General features: G+C 36.1%; 1 protein-coding gene across 2 annotated transcripts in view; it reads left to right on the top strand.

Moving 5' to 3' along the window:
* The window catches only part of pepd (peptidase D), a 99,975-nt gene that overhangs the window by 75,561 nt on the left and 2,419 nt on the right, over nt 1–21,995 (top strand). The window contains exons 1-4 of one of the 2 annotated variants that reach the window (XM_087291661.1): nt 10,328–13,945; nt 14,067–14,917; nt 19,123–19,200; nt 21,899–21,995. The exon at nt 21,899–21,995 is cut by the window's right edge and continues 52 nt beyond it. In XM_087291661.1, coding sequence (XP_087147787.1) covers nt 14,778–14,917; nt 19,123–19,200; nt 21,899–21,995 — 315 coding nt within the window. In that variant the 5' untranslated portion in view covers nt 10,328–13,945; nt 14,067–14,777. 2 annotated transcript variants of the gene reach the window in all.

Here is a 21,995-nt window from a genome sequence, read left to right as displayed (position 1 = left end):
TGTTTGCCACATCTAGCACGAGAGCTTCTGTTTAATCCTTCATATAATCGCCAGATGCTGTCCGCCATGCAAGTGGCAGCTATATGTGAAATTGAACACCACGTACACCATCGCAAACGGGCTTACACTGAGTCAACTAACATCACTACTCATAAAAAGTATTTCTATTAACATGACGTATGCATATTTTGACATTAACACACACTGCAAACTAAACAAATGTCCAGATTTGAGGATGTCAGCTGTTTGTAAAACTCAATGTCTCGTGTTTGTTGTTGATTTCATGTTGATCTCTGTGAGTTTTTGACGACGGCACAGAAGCGGTATTCTGCTGTAATTATCCGCTGGAGATTTGAGAGCTGTGTAACTCGGTGAAATGATTTTGTGTTTGTGTGGATGTCTGAATCTCGGGGTCAGAAAATAAGACTGCCCAGCGATAAATCCAGATGAAAATGCAGATGTGGGTGCTGATAAACATCTGTGCGGGGTTAGCGTCCGTCTGAGCGCCGCTTGATTAGGATTTAAAGCGCAGAGATGAGATTATCCTGATCCTCCATCTGTGCTGCTTTAAACACACGTCCGGTCGACCGGCAGTAGGGCATCATGGGATTGAGGGATGTGTTTGTGCGTGTGTGCACATGTGTGTGTGTGTGTTTCTTTTTGTGGTTGCTTTTTTTGTATTTTGTTGCATTTTTGTTAGATTTTTTTGTTTCATTTTTTGTTTTGTTTCATGTTTTGTTGTGTTTTTTTTTTTTTTGTTTCGTCGTTTCTTTTGTTTTGTTTCATTTTATCTTGTGTTGTTTTGTTTCATTTCTGTTTTGTTTCATGTTTTATTATGTTTTGTCTTGTTTTGTCTGCTTCGTGTTATGTTTTGTTATTGTGTTGTTTTATTGTTGTTTTTATAGTTTTTTTGTTTCATTTTTTGTTGTTTTGTTTTGTATTGTTTTGTTTCATTTTGTTTGGTTTAGTTTAGTTTTTTATTTAGTTTTGTTTTGTTTGATTTCTGTTTTGTTGTCTTATTTTATTGCTTTTTTTCTTTTTCATTTTGCTTCGGGTCTTGTTTTTTCTTTCTGTTTCATGTTGTTTCTTGATTGTTTTGTTTCGTGTTTAGTTGTGTTAAGTTTTATTGTGTTTTAGTTTTGTTTTTATTGCTTTTTATTTTTTCATTTTTTGTTTGTTTGTTTGATTTAATTTTGTTGTTTCATTTTTTCATTTAATTTTAGTTTTGTTTTGTTTGCTTTGTGTTTTATGTTAAGTATTATGTTGTTTTAGTGTGTTTATTTTGTTTGATTTTGTTTGATTTTGTTTTTTTTTGTGTTTTGTTTAGTTTTTTGTTTTGTTTCATTTTTGTTTTTTATTGTTTTGTTTGTTATTGTTTTGTTTGTTTTTGTTTTGTTTCGTGTTTTGTTGTGTTTTGTGTTTTGTTTCATGTTTTATTGTGTTTTGTTATGATGTTTTTTATTTTGTTTTGTTCCATTGTTTCATTTTGCTTATTACTTTTTTATTTCATTTTGTTTTGTTTCTTTTTGTTTTTTGTTTCGTTTCTGTTTTGTGGTTTGTTTCATGTGTTGTTGTGTTTTGTTTTATTGTTTTCTTTGTTGTTGTTGTTTGTTGTTTTATTGTGTTTCGTTTTGTTTCATTGTTTTTTCGTGTATTTGCGTTTTTTTGTTTCCAATAGTTTAATTTCTTGTTTTTTTTTTGTTTTGTTTTGTTTCAATTTTGTTTTGTTTTTTATTGTTTTTTGTTTGTTTTGGGTTTATTTTTAAGTTTTTTGTTTTGTTCTTTTTCGTTTTGTTTCATCTCTTGTTTTTTGTCTCGTTTTGTTTTGTAATTTTGTTGTTTCATTTTGTTTCAGTTTCTTGTTTTATTTTTGTTTTGTTGCATTTTGTTTAGTTTTGTTTGTTTTGTTGCATTTTGTTTTATTATTTTGTTAAATTTTTTGCGTTATGTTTTGTTGTTTCATTTCGTTTTGTATTTTTTTTGTTCTTGTTTGTTTCTGTATTGTGTGTGTGCGTGCATCTTGTATGTGTATTTTTCTTTAAACTGCACAACTTTCTGTAGTATCATATCATGAATAATATCCTTCAACGAGTCATTGTAATGTGAGGATGCAGTTTTCTATTTTGGCTTTATTACACACATAGCAGAATGAATTATGCATGGTCACACCTGTGCACCCGTGTGTGTGCGTGTGCGTGAGCGTGTGTGTGCGTGCGTGTGAGTGTGTGTGTGTGTGTGTGTGTGTGTGTGTGTGTGTGCGTGTGTGTGTGCGTGTGTGTGTGCGTGTGCGTGTGCGTGTGCGTGTGCGTGTGCGTGTGTGTGTGTGTGTGTGTGTGTGTGTGTGTGTGTGTGTGTGTGTGTGTGTGTGCGTGTGTGTTTGTGCATGCGTGTGTGTGTGATTCATTTAAGAAATGCAGATGGTGAGACTGAGTAATGATGAATACAGAGATGCCAAATGCACAGAAACAGCACAGCATCACATCAACATTTCTCTAATGGGCAGTTTTTAGAACTGGGCTGAAATTAAAAAGCTAGAAATGAATGCAGTCATGAATATTTAAAGTTAATAAAAACTTAAAAATTGAAATGCTTTAAAAAGAAAAACACATTGTAGTATTAAATAAAATATTTTATATGATGTACATACTGTAGTTTAAAGGAAAATGAATAAAGTGAAAAATAAAAGCAATTAAGATATAAAAACTTTTTAAATGATTTAAATATAATATACAATACAAAATCTACCTAGTTTTATATAAAAAAGGTAAAAAAAACACTAATAAATTAAGTGTTTTATATAATTACTATAATGAAATGTGAAAATAGTTATTTTTAAATGTCTAAATAGACACTATAATATATGACATCAGAAACATCATAACTGGAGCCTCAAATTAAAAACCTGCAGATTACAGTCATGCAAAATTGTAAAATAAATTGATTAATTAAACTCTTAAAATGTCTTCAGGGAATTATTAACATGCAAATGTGCTGTGAAAATGAAGAGATATGAAGCTAAAGTCCCACTTTAATGCATATTAGTGGATCACACTGCAGAGATCCTGAAGTAGACAGCTGTGCGTGTGTGTGCATGCATACATGTGCGTGTGTTGTACTAGTTCAGTCAGGGACGGTACGGTCCGCTTGCGATGAAAGTGAAGAGTGGGGGGGGGGTTTGGGGACCCCCAAATAGTAGCACTGGGGGCTCCAAAATGCCGTGGGCCCTTAGAATCATCCTAACTCTACCCCCTCTTGCTGTGAGGCCACAGTGCTAACAGCTGAGCCACCGTGCCGCCACAAGGAAACCAATCAAAATACTTCATCAAATTGAAGCTGTTTTAAAGTAAATTAAGTAAATATGTCAATAAAAATAATTAATATTAAAAGAAACACCAAACTAAAAAATAAACGTTTTATCTTAATATCCACATCCACATTATGAATATCATTATGAAAGGCAAAAAACCTAAGCGTAAACAACGAAAACAATCAAAATAAAAGGTTAAATTAATTTAATCAAAGTGAAATGAAAAATTGAAATCGTTTAAAGTGAAAACAATTAAACTAAATAAAGTTTTTTATTTAGGGTGGCATGGTGGCTCAGTGGTAAGGACGATCATCTCACAGCAAGAGGGTTGCTGGTTTGAGTCCCGATTGGGTCAGTTGGTGTTTCTATGTGGAGTTTGCATGTTCTCCCCGTGTTAGTGTGGGTTTCCTCCGGGTGCTCCGGTTTCCCCCACAGTCCAAACACATGCGCTATAGGGGAACTGATCAACTAAATTGGCCGTAGTGTATGAGTGAGTGTGTATGGGTGTTTCCCAGTGCTGGGCTGCAATTGGAAAGGCATCCGCAGTGAAAAGCATATGCTTGATAAGTTGGCAGTTCATTCCGCTGTGGCGTCCCCTGATGATAAAGAGACTAAGCCAGGGATGTCCAAACTCGGTCCTGGATGGCCGGTGTCCTGCATAGTTTAGCTCCAGCTTCCTCCAACACACCTTCCTGAAGGTCTAGCATACCTAGAAAGAGCTTGATTAGCTGGTTCGGGTGTGTTTAGTTGGGGTTGGAACTAAAATATGCAGGACACTGGCCCTACAGGACCGAGTTTGGACACCCTTGGACTAAACCAAGGAAAATGAATAATATTAATAATAAATATAGCTGCAAGCAGCAATTAAGGGGCCAAGCACTTTTGGCCAAAAGATTGCGCTGCTCCAGAAGTTTTTGAGTACTTTCAGGGCATGGGGTTGAAGATGTATACCATGTTTTGTAATGATATGTGAATATGTTGGTAAAATATAGCATTTTTGGCCTAAAATGGAAATGGGCAACGCCCAAAATGGCTGACCTGTGAAAATCAGACATCATTCAACGCGACGTGCTCTGCCGGATGTAATGAGACCAGTTTTATGAGTTTCGGACGAAAGGTTGAGACGTTATAAGCCAAAAAGTAATTTTTTTTGTATCTCCGGACCACTAGGGGGCAGTGCGCCGAAACTCCGCATATAACCTCAAACCCTAGTTGTCATAACACACACCAAGTTTGGTGTGAATCGGTGAATGCGTTACGGAGATATCGTCTCAAGTCCATTTTTGCAAGTTCTTCGTAAAATTTGATCGCAAGTTAAACGAAAACGTTTGGTCATATCAACTTAAATTCCATAACTTTTGGTTGGCATGGTCTGTAGATCATGTGATTCAGTTTTGGTGAAAATCGGAGAAACGGCCTAGGACGAGTTCGATCAAATAGGTTTTTCGAAAAATTTAAAATAGCGCGAAAAAATTCATGACGGAAAATGACGTCATAGGGTGCGTTTAAATCAGACTGAGCCAAGGAATCAGAGAAAAAAAGAATTTTGATTGTAGCCCATTCGGTTCAAAAGTTATCATGATAAACATACGTGAAAGTTTGGACTAGTGGTGGCGCTAGAGAGTTTGATTTTGAGACTTCATATTTGGTCTGATTAATGTTGAGACTGGCCTCATTGTGCCAAATTATACAACTTTCCCGCATACGCCTATATGGGCTGCCATTCAAATCCGGCGGAAGAAACGGAAGAAGAAGAACACTAACGAAAGCAATAGGTGCCTACGCACCTACGGTGCTTGGCCCCTAATAATCAGTGCATGCGTATGCATTTTATTCATAATGTACTTTTTAAACACACAGCACTATGATTGCTATATATAAGATTTAGCAATTTAATAAAAATTAGCCACTTTACAAATAAACTTGAGCAAATAAAATGAAAACAATCAATAAGCATATTTTGGTTACGGTGCAGAAATGAACAGTCTGCAGCGTGTGATCCAGGCAGAGCCGCAGGTGCAGACTTTACTGTGTTTCACGCTGAACTCAGCAGAAAAACCCCATAAAACGCTTTGTACAGCTAATTACACACACTGTATTTCAGAAGAAGCATTTGTAATAGTCCTCAATAGCTGGCTCCTGATAGCGTTTGATAATTTATACCCATAACAGAAGGAAATATTAAATGTGTAAAGGCAGAGATCAGAAGTGCTGCCTGTGCAGGAGTTCAGCTTTTTCGTCTGCTTTTGCAGTTAAACTCATGACTTATAGATGCGAAATGAGCAAAGAAACATCTGAAAGTCACTCAGAAGGTCAGTGAGGTGCTTATCTGTAGCAACCCATAATGTAATAGTGTATATACAGTTAAATTCAGATTTATTCCTCCTCCTGTGAATGTCTTCATTAAATATTTCCTGAATGATGTTGAACAGATTCAGGAATTTTTTACAGTATTTCCTATAATATTTTTTCTTCTGGAGAAAGTCTTATTTGTTTTTTAAGCAGTTTTAAATAGTTTTAAACCCATTTTAAGGTCAATATTATTCGCCCCCTTAAGCAATATTAGTGTTGGATTTTCTCCAGAACAAACCACTGTTATACAATGACTTGCCTAATTACCCTAACTTTACCCTAATTAACCTAGTGAAGCCTTTAAATGTCACTTTAAGCTGAATACTAGTGTCTTGAAGAATATCTAGTCTAATGTTTGGTGGTCATCATGACAAAGATAAAATAAAAAATAGCCTTCGGGCTAATTCTGGTGCATTGGCAGAAATGCTAATTAATGTACACTGTCCCTGCCAAATAAACAAACAAATAAACAAATAAATAAATAAATAAATAGTTCATAATAAATATAAAGTTATTAGTAATGAATATCTTTATGTTAAACAGAAATTAGGCAAAAAATAAACAGGATGGTGAATAATTCTGTCTTTAACTGTAAGTGTAATATAATGTAAATAAAAAAAAAATTTTCATGATGCAATAATTATTTTGTTATATTATGGGGCATTCTACTCGAAACGTACATTATCTGTCCCTGAAATAAAGACATAAATACAGGGATTAAAAATATTTCGTCCTACATATGTCTAAAATGGCCTGATGGTTGATTTCTGTGATTTGTTCTGTTAAAGAACATGTCATTCATTTGGTTCTCAGATTTTGTCCTTTGTTAAAATAGGGTGTCTTAAAAAGTATAAAAAGTTGATAAAGCAATTATGAAAAAATTAAGGCCCTTAAAAAGTATGTTTGTCCAGTGTTTGTCCCCAAAAAAGCGTAAATATTTTTACGCTATATATAAATAACGATATATATAAATAAATAAATATTTATTTATATTTATATATAAATTTTATATATATATATATATATATATATATATATATATATATATATATATATATATATATATATATATATATATATATAATGCAAAAAACTTATATACTTCACTGGGGCTTTAGGACTGATTGTCTGGTCTTCCACTTGAGAATAATATATATATTATGTATTTTTTTTTTTTTCATCATATCACAATTAAGTATTTTGCTTTATTTTGCATTAATAATGCCTTCAGTTGTCTGTAAAGTATACAGTTATGGTACATCAAATTATTGGAAAGGGCTTGAAATGTATCAGCAATTCATGCAGTCTGTGAAACCTGCGGTGTCACAAGCTAAATGACACTAGCTGCGTGATATATTACAGCCACAGAGCAAATGTTGTTTATATCATTAAAGATTGTTCACTTGTGAGCAGTTAATTGGCTCCAGAGACACAGAACAGACCACTCACTGCGAGTCTACAGCTTAAACTCTGCTTCCTAATTAGCTTTTACCAACTTTATTCAGACTTTTGCTGCACTACAGCTCAAAAGTTTAAGGTTGGTAATATATATATATATATATATATATATATATATATATATATATATATATATATATATATATATATATATATATATATTTATTTTTATTTTTTCTAAGTGTTTTTTTTGTCTCAAAGCCACATTTCTTTAAGGAGAAATGCAATAAAATCTGTAAAAAATGTGAAATATTATTATAATTCAAAATAGCTGTTTTCTATGGGGATAGATTTTAAAATGAAATTTATTTGTGTGATTGAGCGCTGTATTTTAAGCATCATAACTCCCATTTTCAGAATCACCTGATCCTATACAGAAACCATGAAATAAGCATGAACATTTTCTGAAAACAGATGAAATGTTGCTGCTTTTTTAAATGCAGGTTACAATTTCTCCTCCATTATAATGGCTTTCAGCATCAAATCTCTAGTTAGCGTTTGATTTAATCCAGCGTAACTCAATCATACAATCTGTAATAAACACACGGAGACCCTGAAGGAAGTGTTTGGCTCTTCGTTTGCTCATAATGGAGAAAGAAACCGAGCGGAATTTTCATCACCGTCAGAAACAATCATCTGAAATCAGCCAATTAAAAGCCGCATGATCCTTCAGCCGGATCTGCTGTGAACTTCTGCGTCTGTGTGCTTTCTGTTTGGCTGGAGCTGAAATTAATTACAGCTCCATCAATTATTGTTTGCTCCTTCTCCAGAGAACAACAGTTGTGGACAAAAACGGCTGCGTGTGCAATATTCATGCTGTTTGCTCAGACTTTCTGTGCTCTCTCTGCTAGTATTTAATACAATAGGCTTCACTTTTGTATATTTACAGATTTTATTTTAACCCTGGGTTAGGACCACAGCAAATTTCATTCATAATTTCAGCCAAGATTACTTCAGGAGTCTGCAAAAATAACAGCCTGGAAAAACATGCCTCAGCCTAGATTTTTGAGAAAAACATTACTTACAGTACCTTTCGTTGTACATTTCAGCTGACAAATCCACTAGAGGGCGCTGTTTATATTTTTGTGAATCTGAAATTACTTAGGCTATGTTTTGTTGTATGTTTCAGATAGCAAAAATCCAGAGTGCACTGTCTGTATTTTAAAAATCGAAAAAACCTTACTTGGGGTATTTATTTTTTATTTTTTTGCACGTTTCAGATGACAAATCCACTAGAGGGCGCTGTCTTAATTTTTGCGAATCTGAAATATGTTACTCTGGGTACTTTTTGCTGCACGTTTAAATAACATCCACTAGAGGGTGCTGTCTACATTTTTGTGAATCTAAAATACGTTACTTAGGGTACGTTTTGTAGTAGATTCCAGATGACAAATCCACTAGAGGGCGCTGTCTACGTCTTTGCAAATCCAAATTACGCTACATAGGATGTTTGCAGTACATTTCACATGACGAATCTACTAAAGAGCGCTGTCTGCAATTTTAAAAATCTAAAAAGCTTTATTTAGAGTATGTTTTGTTGCACATTTCAGACGACAAATCCACTTGAGGGCGCAGTCTGCATTTGTAAAATTCTAAAAAAAAAAAAAACGTTACTTATGGTACATTTTGTTGCACATTTCAGATGACAAATTCGATAGAGAGCACTGTCTACATTTCTGTGAATCTGAAATACGTTATTTAGGGTATGTCTTGCAGTGTGATTCACATGACAAATCCTCTAGAGGGCACTGTCTGCATTTTTAAAAATCTAAAAAACGTTACTTAGGGTACATTTTGTTAGACATTACAGATGACAAATCCACTAGAGGGCGCTGTCTACATCTTTGTGAAGCTCAAATACATTACTTAGGTTACGTTTTGTATTACATTTTAGATGACAAATCCACTAGAGGGCGCTGTCTACATCTTAGCAAATCTAAAATATATTACTGTAAATTTTGTTGTACGTTTCAGATGACAGCTCTTCTAGAGGGTGCTGTCTACTTTTTTGTGAATCTTAAAAACGTTACTTAGGGTATGTTTTGTAGCATGTTTCAGATGACAAACCCTCTAGAGCAGTGGTTCTTAAACTTTTTTCATCAAGGTACCACCTCAGAAAAAAGTAGTCTCTCCAAGTACCACCAAAATGAGCAGTATTGAAATACAGTAGCGTAGTAGGCCCAGTAAAGCAGCTACAACTCTGCACATTTAAAAAACGTAGCAGATTACCTCAGAAATATAGGCTATATGTCATATGGCATATTATATACATAATTTTTAGTGTGCAAAATAGTTGCTGTTTGGATTTTTGTGAATATGGAATACATTATTTATACGGTTATTATTTGTAGTATGTTTTAGATGACAAATTGACTAGAGGGCGCTTTCTACATTTTTAAAAGTCTAAAATATGTTACTTAGTATTTAGTTAATTAGTACATTATTTATACGTTTTGTAGTACATTTCAGATGACAAATCCACTAGAGGGTGCTGTCTACATCTTTGTGAAGCTCAAATACATTACTTAGGTTAAATTTTTTAGTACATTTCAGATGACAAATCCACTAGAGGGCGCTGTCTAATTTTTTTGGGAATCTGAAATATGTTGCTCGGGTACGTTTTGCTGCACATTTCAAATGACAAGTCCGCTAGAGGGCTCTGTTTTCATTTTTGCAAATATGAAATACGTTTGCGTTACATTTTGTTGTTTACGTCAGAAAACAAATCCACTAGAGGGCGCTGTCTACATTTTTCCTATTCTGAAATGTACATTTGGCTGCACATTTCAAAAAAACGTCCACTAAGAGGCGCTGTCTGCATTTTTAAAAATTTACAAAATGTTACTTAGGCTACATTTTTTGCGCATTTCAGATGGCAAATCCACTAGAGGGCGCTGTCAACATTTTTGTAAATCTAAAATGGTATTTACGGTATATTTTGTTGTACATTTCAGAGGAGAAATTTACTAGAGGGCGCTGTCTAAATTTTTGCAAATCTGAAATATGTTACTCCGGGTACGTTTTGCTGCACATTTAAAGTAACAAGGCCACTAGATGGTGCTGTTTTCATTTTTCCAAATATGAAATACATTTGCATTACGTTTTGGAGTACATTCCAGATGACAAATCTGCTAGAGGGTGCTGTCTAAATTTTTATGAATCCTAAATATGTTATTTAGGGTATGTTTTGCTGCACATTTCAAATGACAAGTCAACTAGAGGGCGCTGTTTAAATTTTTCTTAACATGAAATACATTTACGGTACATTTTGTAGTCCATTTCGGATAACAAATCCACTAGGGGGTGCTGTTTTCATTTTAGCAAAGATTGAAATACGATTGCGTTACGCTTAGTTGTATGTTTCAGATGACAAATACACTAGGGGGCGCTGTCTACACTTTTGCGAATTTAAAATGCGCTACTTATGGTACGTTTTCCTGCGTGTTTTAGATAAAAATCCACTAGAGGGTGCTGTCTACATTGTTGTGAAGCTGAAATGCATTACTTGCGGTACATTTTGTAGTACATTCCAGATAACAAATCCACTAGTGGGTGCTGTTTGCATTTTAGCAAATATGAAATACTTTTGCGTTACGTTTTGTTGTATGTTTCAGATGTCAAATCCAATAGAGGGCGCCATCTACATTTTTGCGAATTTAAAATACCTTACTTATGGTATATTTTTCTGCATGTTTCAGATGAAAAATCCACTAGAGGGCGCTGTCTACAATGTTGTGAAGCTGAAATGCATTACTTGCGGTACATTTTGTTGTACATTTCAGATCCACGGCAGTATTGTAAACATCCATTTGATGGCCCCTCAACATTTTGATGTAATTTGTAATCGTTTCCTGACTATAAATTGATGCAAAATAAAGCAGGTTCGAGGATAGCATCTCTACGCTTTTGCTCTACATTAAAACATTGCCACATGAAGCGACCAGAGCACAGACTTCAGAATATGCCGTGATTTCTTTTTCTTCTCCTAGGCTGGTTTCCCTTTGAAAGCATATCTGTGCTGATCAGAGGAGAAAGAGCCCAAACAGAGACGAGTCAAGAGTCGCTCCATTAGAGGATGAGAGTGTGTGTGTGATTCAGAGCTCTTCCTCTAATAGTCTGATGTGTCATGATGGTTTGTTTCATGTGGCGGGAGCATCAATCCCTCTCACCGACATCCTGATGGCTGCGTGTGATGCTTTAATTAAAGCTGAGACAAACACAGACACACACACTTTCAGAAACAGATTCTCATCCTCTTTGCTCTCAAACTGGGTGAAGGGTGTTTCATGCTTCAGGCATATCTGTTTTATATACAGTTGAAGTCAGAATTATATTTAATATATTCATTTTCTTTTTAGCTTAGTCCCTTTATTAACTGGGGTTCGCCACAGCGGAATGAACCGCCAACTTATCCAGCACATCATTTATGCGGCGGATTTAATTCCACTATATCGCATGTGTTTGGACTGTGGGGGAAACCGGAGCACTTGTTGGAAACCCACACCAACACGGGGAGAACATGCAAACTCCACACAGAAATGCCAACTGACCCTGCTTAGGCTCGAACCAGCAACCTTCTTGCTGTGAGGCGATTGTGCTACCCACTGTGCTGCCCATCAGAGTTATTAGCCCTATTATTAATTATTATTACTCTATTTTTCCCCAATTTCTGTTTAACGGAGAGCAGAATTCTTCAACACATTTCTAAACATAATAATTTTAATAACTCATCTCTAATAACTGATTTATTTTATCTTTGCCATGATGACAGCACATAATATTTGACTAGATATATTTCAAGATACTATTCAGCTTAAAGTGACATTTAAAAGGCTTAACTAGGTTAATTAGGCAAGTTAGGGTAATCAGGCAAGTCAGTGTTGTTAGTCTGTTGCTCTGTGGTTGCAGGAGAAACAAAGGAAGCGTCATTTATAAAAACACAGCTGAAACATTACACCGTAATAATATATACATATAATAACAAGCCATGCTCGACCCAGCTCAAACAAACCTTGTTGTTGTCTTGATTAACAGCCACAAAGCCGTTAAGAACCAAATCTGCTGTGTCCTGCTGTTGTTTTTCGAGCCCGTCTAAAAGTGCGAGTGGTTCTGCTTTCTCCAGGGAGCTCGCTGCGTGTCTTTATTCGAAATAAGGAACTTCTTGAGCTGAAGATAATAACGTGTGTGTGATTATTGAAGCACTTCTAATACCCGATCCTTTCAGAAACGGACAAATGTGAGAATGATGCGCAAAAAAGCAAAGGAGAAGCCTGATAAAACAAAGGAGCAAATGATTCTTTCAGCAACCTAAACCATAAACAAACTGCCATGTTTAACTAATATCATCACCTTCTGGACTATTTTGATCTGGGAATGACGGAATTACACTCTAACTGTGCTCTGGCAGCCCTGGTGACAACGCTGTCTGCCTTCAGCTCCGGCGGTGAGAGCGTCGAAATTTGCGACACTGTTCACATATTTAAAGGGGCTGTCTCAGCATATCAGTTACATTCCTGCATAAAACATGCTTTCTAGCGTGAAAATGTTGCGCACTTCTTATCAAATTCATTTAACTGGAAGATTAAGTTGCATGTGATGTGGTCCACTTAATTATCCAATGTGTCCACATGTCTGAAATATCCTGAAGCAGCAGTACTGTTTTGTACTGTTGCATGAGATTATCTTTTATAAAGATATAAATATACACATCAGTAACTTGCCAGTAACTTGTTTAATGTATGTCCCTGTAAGAAAACATTGAAAATAATTGGAAATCCGGCGACCGCAATAATCAAACCCTTGGGAACAACTGTGGTCGGAACCAAAGTTTACAGGTCTGTTCTCTGAACTTCTCTCAAGCAGTGGACGTCTTCATTCTGATTGCTTGCCGCTGAACCGCATCATAGCTCATTGCCATAAAGTTGACTTGATTTCAACTCTCTTTGATGACCACACCGGCGAAGATGCTTATCGTCTCCGGCTCTCAATGAAAATGAATGACTTCCGGCTAATTTGGCGCTCTCGCCGCTTTCGGTGTAAGCGTATGGTAACAGAGGCTGCATGTGCTGCTGAAGATTAAAGATTCAGATGAGAGCTTTGCATCTGTGGGCTGTATGTTGTGTGTTGTTTTTGAAGCCAAATAAGGAGTAAATGTATTCTGTGTGTAGTTTTTCTATAATTGGTAACATATCGGGGACGGTAAAGGGCTGAGTGTGTTCATACATGTTGCATTTATTTGTTTGTTTTATATAATCGCAGACGTTACCGTAGGCTATTCTGCATCATTGATCTGCAGTTATAATCAAATCCTGTTCATAGTAATGAACATTTATACAGTATTTATGTGTGTAAAGCCTTTGCTTTGTGTGAAACGCTTCTCATATAATATGTGAGCGACCCGTACGGCTTTACTTTGACATTTCCTCCAGCTAGAATGACGTAGACTGAAACTTTCTGTTGTACACCATGCCCAATATTGGTACCCTTTTGGCAGTGGAAATGCAAGCCTGGTAAAGGTGACCCGTACCGACCTGTACCATAATGTACTGTACCACTCAGTGGAAACGGGCCAAAATGATACCCAAAAAGTGGTATGGTACAGTTTGCTTTTTTGTACCCTTTGACAGTGAAAACAGCCATAAAAGCGTACCGTACCGTACCATATTGTACCACTCAGTGGTCATAAATATCTGATCTTCAGGTCTTGATTTAGCTCATGTTTTCCTTTAATGCATGTCTGTAGGATGTTTTGCAGCAGATGAAAATCTCAGATGTCTCTGCTTTATATCAGTGTGCATCTCTGTTTTGTTGATGTGTGGAGTTATCAAGGTCTTCTAAGGCCGCCACTCTTCATTCATATCGACTGACGGCATCTTTCAGACTCTTCATGTTGCACTTTGCAATGTTAGTGCAGGTCACTGTGGGAAAATGACCTTTAGTGTTGCTTTAGACATTCATGCATTCATTTTCCTTCAGCTTATTCCCTTATTTATTAAAAGTCCCCACAGCGGAATGAACCGCCAACTATTCAGGCATATGTTTTTCACGCAGTGGATGCCCTTCCAGCTGCAAGCCAGTACTTGAAAAACCCCATACACACTCATTCACACACACACACACACACACACTACGGCCAATTTAGTTGATCAATTCCCCCACAGTCCACCTGTGTTTGGACTGTGGGTGAAACCGGAGCACCTGGAGGAAACCCATGCCAACACGGGGAGAACATGCAAACTCCACACAGAAATGAAAACTAGCCCAGCTGAGACTCGAACCAGCGACCTTCTTGCTGTGAGGCCACAGTGCTAACCACTGAGCCACTTAGACGTATAATATTTTACATTGTCTTCTTATGTTTCAGGTCATTTATTTATAATTCAAAACATCATGCAACTAAATGTGCAATGCGTTCAGTTTTAATGGTCCAAACTAAGAGTATGCATCATTTTCCTCCTGCTACATTCAGTTCAGTTCAAATTCACTTGTTTATATAATTTGCATTCAATAATTATTGTTTTACAAAAGGTGCGCATTACTGCAACAGTAACGTAACTTTATTAGTTACTAATAACTTTATCTAATAACTAATAGCTTTAACAATTAAAGGTATCATATGTAAACAGTTAACCTGCAGTTATGTAGTGTATAGGTGAAGTCCATGTGTAGATGTTCAGTGAAGTGTATTAAGTGTGTGTTATCTGTTCTTCTGATTTCACATGTGTGTTTCAGTCTGTTCCAGCATTACTGTTACTCTCGCGGAGGGATGCGGCACACCTCATACACCTGCATCTGCGGAAGGTAAAAACACACACACACACACACACACACACACACAGACAGACAGACAGACAGACAGACAGACAGACAGACAGACAGACAGACAGACAGACAGAAAGACAGAGAGACCCATAAACACACACATGCACAAACTTGTACACAAACACACACACTCCAGTGCAGAAGACGAGGAAACTTGTAAATTATCCAGACAGAGAGAGAAAGAGCGCAGTCAGCACTCAGAGTCTGCTGTGGTAATTACTGATGTTCTCACTGAATATTACACAAACAACACCAGACCTTACACTGCAATAACCACAGCAAATCATTATAACTGTGTGCGTGTGTGTGTGTGTGTGTGTGTGTGTGTGTGTGTGTGTGTGTGTGTGTGTGTGTGTGTGTGTGTGTGTGTGTGTGTGTGTACATTATTCTTTTAATTTAACTTTAGATATTATTATATTATAATTTATGTTATTTATTATATTTATAATTTATTATTATATTATAATTTATATGATTATATATGAAGAATAAGCTCACATTTACATAATTTCTCTCCTCAAACCATCTCTCTACTGCAGCTCTAAAATCTCAAATCCTCATGTACATCAGTTTCCACACAACATTTTCATTCATTCATTTTCCTTCGGCTTAGTCTCTTATTTATCAGAAGTCACCACAGCGGAATGAACCACCAACTTATCCAGCATATGTTTTACACAGTGGATGCCCTTCCAGCTGCAACTCAGTACTGGAAAACACCCATTTACACACACACACACACACACTCATACATTGCGGACAATTTGATTTAATTAGATTTGATTTATTTATTTTCGAACAGAAATATCATGCATACAATATCTTTAACAAAATGTAGTCAAAGATGGAGCAGGAAGCACAAGCTTATTATTTTCCCACCCCATTACCACACACATCATTCTTCTATTACTTCAACTTATTTCTTCTTTTACTCATCTCTTCTTTTTACATGAGACATATTTTATCCTTTTAGCATTTTTGACAAATTATATGTTTGATTCCACTTGTACATGTACATTTTATAACATAGACCCCATAAATAATACATAGTGCTGCAGACGGCAGTTGTATAATATATACTGTACATTGATTTATTATCCAGGATCAGTCTTGCTTTATACACTATTGCTACAGTTTTGACTAATTTTGATATCACATTATTTATTTGCGGTTTCCAACTCATGGTTATAAATACAGAAACCTTGCATGCAATTCTTCATTAAATAAATGAATGTATGTCAGTGCTGTAAATGGGCCAGAAAGTTTACCTGGTGCAATCTGCTGCATCTGACACTATTGCTGTGTCTTTAATATAATGTAATTACCCCAGGGGTCGCAATCCAATAGAGCTAGTAAATATAAGCTACCATAGTAACTATATAGTATATAGTAAGTATAAACGACGATTTTTTTCTCTTCAGTAGGTTATGGATAAAATATGCTAATTCTTATGGTTTAATAAAAATAAATAGATTTTTGGAAATCATCAGGGGCCTCATGTACGAAGACTTGCATTGAAATCGTTCTAAAACATTGCGTACGCACAAAGCTGTAAATGTGCGTACGCAGAAAAAAAATCAGATGTATGAAACACTGCGTACGCAGTATCCAACGCATATTCTCTTTGTACTTCTGAATGAACGTGAAACTGAGCGCACGTGCACGAGCGCAAAACCCCTCCCTGCCTCCTCCCCCGTATGAATATGCAAATGACTAGGGCCAGACGGAATCTGCTGATGTTTTTTGCTATTTCTGTGGAAAATTTTGGTAAAAATCCGCGGATTTCTGCGGAATTATTTTGGGAGTATCATAACTAAAACCTTAATATGGGATATAAAAAATAATACCTTTTTTTACGTTTATTTAATGTTTAAAATGCAAATCCAATTAGATTCACTTTATTTGGTAAACAAAGCAAGTCTCATATAATATATCTACTGAAAGACAGAAAATATTACTGTACAAACTGCATTGTACTTAAATTTGATAAACTCTTTCATATTAGTCAATAATATTACTGTAATTAATTTTAAAACTGAATAAATTTCGATTTACACTTATTTTCTCAAAGTTAATAAACAGAATTAATGATGGGCTAAAAATCTGCGGAATTCTGTGGAAAATCTGTGGAATTCTGCACGCGCAGATTCCGTGTGGACCTACTAATGACTCTACTTTGGCAAAACCCAATGAAAAAGCAATGGCAAAAGCAAGCAAGAAGAGAAACTTTGAACAGAATGTGAATTGGAGGTGCTGCTTTCGGAGGTAGACCGGAGAAAAGCGGTGTTATTTGCAAGTTTGTTCTCCGGAATTAACAACAACAGAAAAAAATAGAGTGGGAGAGTTAAGCTGATGCGGTTAACACAGTTGAGTCTGAAGATCGCACTGGATAAAAGTGGATAAAAAACATAGCATGATTTATACATGTAAAATTTTGCAGTGTCTTGAAAAGCGTGAGTGGTGTAGCTCATATAACCCATGGTACCATGTTTTGACACGTTCAAGCATGAACTCCAAATCCAGTTCAAATACAGCGTCTGATGAACTCATTCTTTTTTTTTCCCCGCTGTATTTCAGATTTTGCCTACTCTTCATCATGTGGAAGACAAGAATGAATCATTAATAAGTCTGTGCATCCTATTTTATTTGCACATTTATTGAATGGAAATGTTTCTGATACACATATACAAATTCATCTTCAGAAGTGCCTTTATAGCAATGCGCGTGCAGCAATGTGTGTGCAGTCGATCACTCAGATTACATTGGGAAAACCGGTGACCGCTGCAAATTGTGCTTTAATGTTTGGCTGGTCAACTGCATGATATGGCAACCTTATATACCTGCTAGACATGCTGATGAACCCGTCTCATACAGCTGCCATTGCACGGCTCAAAGACACTTTGTAGTGTGCAATTTAACACAACTGCCTCTAGGAGTCGCCAATGGAAGTATAACAGACACACACAAGAAATGTGCGTATGCCAGGCATGAAGTTGGCGTGGAGCTGCGCACATTCCCACGTTCAGTTCATCATTAGTAAATCCAAACGTGAGCGATTCTGAGCGTGAAACCTGGCATACGCAAAGTTTTTATGCGTACGCAGCGTTTATACATGAGGCCCCTGGTGACCCCCCCTTCATTGTCCCGCGACCCTCGGGGGGGTCCCGACCCCCATTTTGAGAACCACTGCAATACAACATCAAGAAATTCAATTGCATATACTCTTTCTATAACTTCACTATCAGTTTTTAAATCTATATTATGACGACTTTTTAATTTTCCAAATAACATAACCCCGTTTTACTTATATTTAATGACAATTTGTTTATGCCAAACCACAATTTCAATTTATTAGTTTCTGTTTTAATCAACTCCATAAGTTTTGGTAAATTATCCCCAGAACAAGATACTCAAATCATCTGCAAATAAAATAAACTTAAACAACTCTGACATCTTACACGTATCATTAATGTAAAGTATAAACAATATTGGACCTAAAACTGATCCTTGTGGTATGCCACAATTAACATTTAGGTATGAAGATTTATGATTGCCAATTTCCATGAACTGTTGCCTGTTTATTAAATAACTGCTTATCCAGTCCAAGGCTACTCCTCTACTGCCATACCTTACTAATTTATTTACCAATATATATTGATTTATTGTATCTAATGTCTTCTTTAAATCTATAAGTATCAATCAATTCTATTAATGTAGACAAAATTTAGTTCTTCAATTCCCTTATAGCGCATGTGTTTGGACTGTGGTGGAAACCAGAACACCCGGAGGAAACCCACGCCAACATGGGGAGAACATGCAAACTCCACACAGAAATGCCAACCGACCCAGCCGGGACTCAAACCAGCGACCTTCCTGCTGTGCGGCCACAGTGCTAACCACTGAGCCACCATGCTGCCCACAACATTTCCAGTAATTATAGCTTACATGTGGCGTGTGGTGCTGTCTCTTATCATCAGCTCTGGTCATTCAGATGAATACACTGTTCAATTCACTCAAGGCTAAACTTTAAAGTGAAGTATGATGTTAATTTCAGCTCTCGGTCAAAGCTTCATTCAACACTTACGTTACTGATCATCACTGCTCATTTAAAGACTTAAGGAATCTGGATAACGTAGTTGAGTTTAATTAAAGTTTGAGGGCTTTAACATGTGAATTTCTGGCAGTGGGAACAACTCCTCCATCCTGCATTACGGACACGCCGGAGCTCCCAATGACAAAACCATCCAGGACGGAGACATGTGGTGAGTTTAAGAGCCTCGTGTAGAGTGCATGTCATGTTTATTTGATGAAATCATGCTGTCTCTCTGTTATCTTGTTGATTTGAGTTGTTCAGTGGTGTTCAGCTTCATCTTCTCTTTATAAGTAGACACACACTGCCCTCTGCTGGACAATAAACACTAGCACGCTATGAGAGAAATACATACACTGTAACCAACATCTGTTTATGAACGGTCTCTGGACTTTGTGTGTTTTGGGTTTATTTCTGGTTGTGATTGGCATTATGGGATGTTGATCTCTGGGGTCCGTTCTTCGTACCTCGCTTAAATGATCTAAGATGATTTGGCAGATCCTGGATCTGTTCATCTTGATAACTGATCTCTCGCTAATTTGGTTCTTCAAACAAGTTCGCAAATCAGATTATAATGTCTCGATAAACTGATCTGAGATCGCTGTGTGTGTTGTGAAGGACAGATCTATCGATCCTCAAAATCATGATCAGCAATGCAGCAATTGGCTGACGGCACAGCAGCGTAATAACATCATCTGATTAATATTCAATTATCCATGTGAGCAAAATTACATCAAATTAGCAGTAAACGGCTTGTTAAATATGACACGCAATAACCTTCCACATGTGTTGTGAGCTGCAGGCTTTACACTTTCATGTGTCAAGAGAATTCATCATGTATTTCAATGCATATCAGTGTATTTAGTTCTACGTTTAGAAAATATTTTCTTTATAATAGTAGCCGTTTTATTAATCGGTGTAAAGAATAACTGGTTGTTTACAAAAGCATTTTCATATTGGTAAAGGCGTCTGCAACTTTTGTGAAGCATCAAATCACTGGCATATTAACTGTCAAAACATGTTTATGACTGCATGAATGTATTATTGCTTAAAAAAAAAAAAAAACCTCTATTGTACTAAAGCGATCTAAAAAGTTCATATCAATAAGTTTTCTCTTTGCACCAGCAGGTGGCAGTCTTTGAACTTTCATTTCGAGGGTGCAGACTGCATAAGTTTTATTAACATGTATAACTTTAATCATTTTATTAATAACTATAACTTTATATATAAATTAAAAAATATTTACCATTTTCCCAAGTGTAACTACTACTGTAAGAAAATATCAGAATTCGGAACATACTTTATTATCTTTGCATGAACTGAGGCTGAGCCGATCTAATCCTGTTTATATGACTTGAACCTGCTCCCGATCAGGTTTGACCTAGCAGAACTGTTGCTATGACAACAACTCTCGGATCAGCTTTGAAGAACGAAACGATCCTGGATCGTGTCAAATTGTCAATATCCAAATCCAGCTAACTGAGTAATCCACGTACGAAGAACGGACCCCTGCTCTGTCCACTTCTGATGTTGAAAATTCAACTCTACAGTTTAACAAAGTGACTTTTGGTGGCATTTCAGTAGTGTTAAATGTAATATAGTGAAATAAATTAACAGAAAATGCACTAGCAGTTTATTACAAGGTGTTTGTAGTGTAATATACAACACCAACACTGACTATATAGCATTGCAAACTATTATAAATGTCAATAAAAGCCACTTTAAGGTTAAAAGTGGTTGCAAGGAAGATCAAGTTCTCATAATGCAATTCAAACGCATGAATAAATGGGGAAAAAACTGCTAATTTAACATCTTAAGGCCCAAGATGTTTTTTTACATGCATTTTTTTATTTCTCTTTGCTATTTGGGCTTATTGGAGCCTAATTAGTATAAAAATCTAAGTATCATCTTTTGATATGATGTACTTTTAGTGAAAAATTATGTCCATATATGTAGACTTGTGGTTGCAATTTACATGAAACACTTTTTCCTGACTGTTTTAATACATTTATACCATGGATTTATTTATTTATTTATTTATTTATTTATTTATTTATTTATTAATTTATTTATTCATTTATTTATTCATTTATTTATTTTTATTTTATTTTTATTTTTTTGAACGTGCTTTGACTATCAGAGAGTTAAAAACTATTTTTGCCCTATTTTTAACAATTAAAAATTGGGTTTGGGACACTTCATATGCTGCAAAACAGTAACAAAATATAAAACATTCAGAGTATTTTAAATAGCCAGTTAAAAGCTCAAATGACCTGTCCACGCATGTGAACACTCAAGCACTAGGAGGTTAAGGATTTTTTTACAGTACATGTGAAGGTAATGATAGTTTACAGACTTACTGTAGTACAATTATATTAATATTAATAGATTCATTCATTTTTTTTCGGCTTAGTCACTTTATTAATCTGGGGTCACCACAGCAGAATGAACCACCAACTTATTCAGCACATGTTTTAAGCAGCCTTTCAGCTGCAACCAATCTCTGAGAAACATTCATACACACTCATTCACACTGATTTACTATACGGACAATTTAGCCTACCCAATTCACCTGTACCACGTGTTTGGACTGTGGGGGAAACCGGAGCACCCTGAGGAAACTCACGCGAACACAGGAAGAACATGCAAACTCCACACAGAAATGCCAACTCACCCTGCCGGGACTTGAACCAGCGACATAATAGTGCTAATAATAGAATAAAATAAAATGTAGATAATTTGTTTTTGATTTTATCACCCAGCCAAATCATTAAACTCAAAGCACAGCATTAGAAGTGTGTTAGATCTGCTGTCAGGTTGCTGCAGATGGATTGTCCTCCACAACAGTTGTGTTTCTGTCTGTTTTTCAGTCTGTTTGACATGGGCGGTGAATATTACTGCTACTCCTCCGACATCACATGCTCTTTCCCAGCCAATGGCAAGTTCACCGCCGACCAGAGAGCCGTT

Source organism: Danio rerio, chromosome 18 (assembly GCF_052040795.2).
Source record: "Danio rerio strain M-AB ecotype USA chromosome 18, GRCz13ab, whole genome shotgun sequence".
Classification (NCBI taxonomy): Eukaryota; Metazoa; Chordata; class Actinopteri; order Cypriniformes; family Danionidae; genus Danio; species Danio rerio.
The sequence above is the reverse complement of the archived record's forward strand: the minus strand, read 5'-3'. Positions and strand labels throughout refer to the sequence as shown.